Source organism: Oculina patagonica, chromosome 4 (assembly GCF_052425735.1).
Source record: "Oculina patagonica isolate OP01 chromosome 4, crgOcupat, whole genome shotgun sequence".
Classification (NCBI taxonomy): Eukaryota; Metazoa; Cnidaria; class Anthozoa; order Scleractinia; family Oculinidae; genus Oculina; species Oculina patagonica.
In genome coordinates, this window is record NC_135761.1 from 28194694 (window position 1) to 28200693 (window position 6000).

The window sequence follows — 6000 nt, forward strand, 5'->3', positions numbered from 1 at the left end:
TTGTGACCTGGTATTACTAAGAGTTCTGGTTTGTTGACCTCATCTGTAGTGATTGACCAAGTTGATTACTGGTATTTGATTATGATTTTATGACACATGTTGGAAACTCTCTTCAAACAAATAATACCTAGATGATGTTTGTTTTTCAGGCACACTGGATGGAGGGCTTGGACTTCTGTTGCCAATGACAGAAAAAACCTACAGAAGACTGCATATGCTGCAGACCAAGCTTGTTGAGTGCATTCCTCACATAGCAGGACTCAACCCAAAGTCTTTCAGGTTAGATAGCTTGTATTAGATGTTCATCACAGACTAATGTAGTCAATTATATTATACACAAAATTGAGCCAATCTAAATCTAATCTAAATCTAAATTTTTGGTGGTTTCTTTCCACCTTCATCAGGGTGAGACAATGATGTTTGTTGCAAATTAGCAGGCGCTTAGCATGTTTGAATACGCTATCGAATTTTTATTTCTAAGAAGTGGTTTTCTTCTTGTAAACCGCATTAAGAGTAAGAGTTTGCATTGCAGTTACGTGGCCTGTTACAGAGATGTCACCCTCCTCCCCTTAGATTTATTTTCTTGTGTTTTTTTGTGTGTTTTGTAATATTGTTGTTGAGCATTTTGACTGTACTGGTTTGAGAGGGGTGGGTGGAGGCAAACCTTTAACTTAAATACCTTTTAAAAGTGTAATAATTACACTAAGTTATTGTCATTGATTGTGGCACTTCAAGGCGTGATGGTATTTACAGAGCGAGGTTAGTTACAAAATAAAACAAGAATGCAGTCCCTTCAACTAATTTCATTGTTCTTTTTTCTGCTTTACAGACTCGTAAGTGGAAAGAAACGTAGCCTTAACAATCCTCATAGGAACATACTGGATGGAGAATTACTCAATAAGTTTGCTCAGCTTGGTACAATGGAAAGACTTGAGGTTACAAAGAAAATCGGCACCACCCCCGCACAGGTGTGAATTAGTCAAATCTGCTTCTTAGGAAGTTGAGCAACTTTAGTGTGAACCATCAAAAAAATAAAACTCTAATATCCACTATCAGACTTTTTTGACAGTTGTCAGTAAAATATTATTTTATAAAATTCTACTACAGGGGCAACTGCATGAGTAAACTTTTATAGGATAGCAGAAATATGCCTAACATTTAAGCGTCATTGATTTTGCAAGATAGTAAAGGACGTGAAGTATGTTGTACAGAGCCAAATTCATATTCCAATTGCTGGAAATGAAACAAAGTGTTTAAATTCTTCCACAAAGTCATTCTTTGCCCGTGGTGATAAACAAAGATTGCTTTGATTACATACATTTGTACACTGTTTCTAATCCTTGGCACAAGAGGTCTAGATTGGGTAAACCACACTTTACTGGAAATAACAAGGCTTTGTTGTCACGGTTCCACATGAGCACATTATAATAAATTATAGTGATAATTTATTTCTGGCGCATTACATTAAGAAATCTCAATGTTCTGACAGAATTAAAACTTACAAGTAAAATTAAAATTAAAAAACGATAACGAAAATAATATAAGGAAAGTAAATATAATATATTAAATTACAATGGATGATAAACTAGTAAAATTCATTAAAATACTAAAATTCATTATGAGATACTAAAATTCATGATAAAATCCATAATCCATTTTAAATAAAGATTCCAGAGTTTTATTGTATGATCTTTTAAACATGGTTAAAAAGTAACACTATTGTTACATTTAAGATGAAGTGCAACCAAACCATCACTTATTTTTTATTGCTATGTTTTGTCTTTGCTTTTTGTAATAATTTTGTGATGATTTGAGGTACTTGTCTTGTTATTTTAGCCTGTTGGTCTAATTCCTAATTACTGTTTCAATAATTTTAGATTCTTGATGACTTGATGGATGTTGAAAGAGCATGCACACATTTCTGAGACTAGCTGCTGAAAAGGCAAAGACTATGGTTGAAATAAATAAAGAAGGAAACGTTTTGGTTATTTATGAGAAATGTACATTGGTGATAATACTATTTTAGTAAAGTTTTTATAGTGTAATGACTTGTAGTCATGGAAAGTATTTAGGATCACCTTCAAATCAGTTGACACATTTTGCCTAAAATATTGTCAAAATGTCATTCCACAAAACAACTGTGCCCCTCGCTCTTATGTTTTTTTTTGGCTTTTCAAGCCCCCTTCCCCTCAGAATATTTAGTGACCTCCCATGTGGTGAGTATGGATATTTTCTGGAACCCCACAGTTGAATTAAATGTTTAACTATCTATAGCACTATCGCTTCTGTTATCAGCTCTTTTCGCTGTTATAAAACATGTTAGAAGCTTTAAGTTACAAACGTACACAGTAGAATTTTAAAAGAAGTGATCTCCTGCGGGTAACAAATTCAGCAACCTAAAAACTGTCAAAACGAATGAAACTGGCAAAAAAAAATGACTTACCACCTTCTGATAAATGTCATTAATAGAGTGTCAGCCATCCCTTTTTAGTCAGTTGAATGGGCTGAAACAAGCAAATCATGCACTTGGCTAGTTGGTTTATTCACTTGTTTTCACCTGCTCAACAGACTTATAATGACAGCAGTCTAGACATTAATGACTTCTTAAATTCCGATACACAGCAGTAAAACTGTTGAGAAAAGGATTTGTCTGTCTGAAAGAAACGACTGCTGTAAATTTCAACTACACAAAAATTTGCAACCTGAGAAAAAAATAAAGGAAACCATTTTAGGTATCACTAGGGTTGTGTTTTAATAGTTGAAACCATGGTAATAGACTTGTTTGAAAAATAGTGTACAATTTACTATACTGTTTACTGTTAGGCTGATTAAATACATGTTGTCATGACACATACAAATTAAAAGCCCATTGTCAGTTCAAAACAGTGGCTCTTTGTGTTGGACGCCATTTTTTGAATGTGAGGTGTTATGCAGTCTAGCTCTTGCCTTCTTGTCTATCCTAGGTAATAGTGTTTTACTATTTGCAGTGTACATAAAACATGAAAAAACCTTATTCGGAGATAATTATCTTGTCTATGTAATAAAGTTTCTTGAGAAAATAAAAAAAGATGTGTCAATGTCATGGCTCACAGAGTAATTGTTTAAAATGTAGCTTCCTTGTACATGTGAGTTGTCCTGAAGTTACAAACTCTCAGCGGTAGCTATAGTATGAGAATAGACAGCTGAGCAGGGGGGCATGGGGGCTGTAGCCCCCCTCCCCCTAAACAAAAATTGGGGAGCTCAGCCCTCCCTCCCCCCACCTTTCAGTGCTGAAAGTATTGCTAGCACAGCATAAAATAGATACAGTAAAACCTCGTTATTTCGAACCATTAGGGGAAATTGAAAATAGTTTGAAATAGCCAATAGTAAATGACTGAAGTGCAAATTCAAGGGAAATGGGTTTTAGTTCGAAATAACAGGGAATTCGAAATAACTGAGTTCAAATTAGCATTCAGTCTCATGATGTTTCCATAAATCATAACATCAGGATAGCGCTTGGCGGTGCATGACTTTCAACAAACTCCTTTTCCCCAAAATGCTACTGGGACAGGTCCACAATCTGTGAAGATTGTGTTTGACATTGCCTGTCGATGACTTCAGAGCATACATATTTAATATTCCCTCTGACGACTTAAGATTTTCCTAAAAAGCACCAAGAAGCAGGATCATCGCAACGGTTTAGTTATGAATTGTCACAAATTGATTGCAGGCACACCGGACACTGTAAAAGACATTTGGGAAATTTGAGCAGGGGAATGCACCCCCTCCCCCTGGGAAAGGTATGTGCTTGGCTTAGAGTACAATAATCACCCCCCCCCCCCACGTTTCAAATCGCTACACCACCTCTGATGAGAAAGAATTCTTAAGTGTAGTCAAGACTTCAAAGAGAGTGCCTCTGATTGGCTGTTACATACTACAGATCTGATGATCTATCATCTACATCATCAGTGTGAATTTTTTTGGAGGGAAGGTGAATGTCAGGAAATGAATTGAGTGCATGAAGTTGTCTACCCACAGTTGTAACTCAGAGTGCTTTCCATTTGTCAGAACTGGCTGGTCAGTCCAGTGAATTGAATGTGAAATGGGCCTTTTCCACGAGATTTTCCCACAAATTCACCATAGCAATGTTTATTTATTGACTGATTTGACAGGTCAAGTCTGACTAACAGTAGAAATCTGTTCCCAAATATACCCGTCTCGCCTGCCAGTTTTGACTAATAGAAAGTACCCTTAAAAAGTTTGACAGACAGATAGGATCAATCAATCTTTATTAACATGTAATGACAAATTTGGCCCAAGAGAGAATTATTAGGGCTCTACTAACAAGGTATACCTAAAATAGAGTTACGACAGTTAACAAATCCTGTTCCTATTTTGTATGTATTTTTTAAAAATGTTTTTTTGTTGGCCTGGTTTTTCAGTTATATTATTTTCTCTTTTTTGAGGGTGGGGAAATTTATTAACAGAAGAAATTTTGTTTCAATAATGGTAGCATTTGTATTTGGAGGGGGTTTACCTCTGAAAACTTGAGGTGCATATAAAAATTACCTGTGGTCATGAAAACACTCTAAATGTAAAGGAAAGAAACACAACCTGCCTCCCCCGCCCCCAGTTAGATGTTAGTAAGCTCCAGGTACCTGCCCCACCCCTCAGCATAATTTGCCCTCATAGTCCCAGTGCCACACTCCCACCCAAACATATACAGACTACCTCCCCCAGGGATAAAGTACTGCTGGCAATATTACACTGATACCAAGACGAGAGAATGGGATCTACCTGAAATGAAGTGTTTTGATTGGCCAGTACTCCTTTTGGATTGACAGGTCTAGGTAAGTTTACCTGTTTGAATGAGGTTTTCTTTCAACAACAAGATTGAAAACCTTTTGCCTCAGCATAGTAAAAGCTTTACAAAAGTTGTCACATAGACATCCAAGTTTTGTATGCTTCTCAGCCACCTGTTGGAGTGTATGGGAATTTTCCTACTTGCATCATAGGGACAGAATTGCCACAAGTGACAAAATAATATTTGCTTTGCAAATTCCATGATCTGATAATTTTGCACCCTGAGCACTACTAATTTCCTTATGGTAGCTGGAAGGGCACAGGTTGACGAGGGGCGGGGCTCTCATTTCTTTTTCAACAGAAACATTTGAAGGTGATAATAATTATTGTACATTAATGAACATTATGGCTTCTTATTTTTTAGCGTAGCATTAATAATTTTTTGTGAAAAATGAATTGTTGGTTACAACTGATTATATATAAACCAATTTGGTTGCCTGTGCATAAACCTGAAGTGAAATCCTTCTCTGATTATAAATTTCAAAAGCATTTTTCAAGTAATTGACCTGTCATAAGCCCTATTTTTTTTCAAATCAGGAAAACATCAGGGCAACCCTCCAAGTTAAGACCATTTTAGTTGCCATGGTGACTAGAATTTTGGAGCTGGCAACTTAATTGGAACCGAAGTCACACAATTTTTTCACTAGCAACCAAACTTGAGGAGTTGGTGGCCAAATGGCCACTAAGGAAAAAAATAAACTTGGAGGGTTGCAGGGTGCTGAACGTTTGTTGTTATTTGATTTATTGGTTAAGTAGGTTGCGTCTGTGTGCCTTGAGGCTTATCAGGCTGGGGGTAGTAATACTATGGAAATCTGGATAAGGCCCTCCCACATGGGATGCAAGGGTGACCCCCCTCAATAAATTTGATGGTTCCCATTTATACATTTGGATTGAGAGGCACCATAAGGAAAATATAGGCACACAATGCATGCACAAAATATTCTGGCAAAATATTAAAAAAATGGACACCTTCCGAGGTATTCCTCTTTTCTCGTTTTTTACCAGAATGCTTGAAATATCACTGTACCATTTTCATTTTTGCACTATTACCATGCACCCCAATGAAATACATGTTACAGTAGGAAATTAAATTAAACACCAAAGTAAATTTCTTTTGACACTCAAGCCTAAACCGCAGTTTGAAAATCACGCAACACA

General features: G+C 36.4%; 1 protein-coding gene across 1 annotated transcript in view; it reads left to right on the plus strand.

Moving 5' to 3' along the window:
• Window positions 1–3077, plus strand: part of LOC144650111 (cleavage and polyadenylation specificity factor subunit 1-like) — a 32116-nt gene extending 29039 nt beyond the window's left edge. The window contains exons 41-43 of the mRNA XM_078509771.1: window positions 150–279; window positions 830–968; window positions 1878–3077. Of these exons, the coding sequence (XP_078365897.1) occupies window positions 150–279; window positions 830–968; window positions 1878–1925 (317 nt within the window). The 3' untranslated portion in view covers window positions 1926–3077. The remainder of the gene's footprint in view (window positions 1–149; window positions 280–829; window positions 969–1877) is intronic.
• The last annotated feature ends 2923 nt before the right edge of the window (window positions 3078–6000 follow it).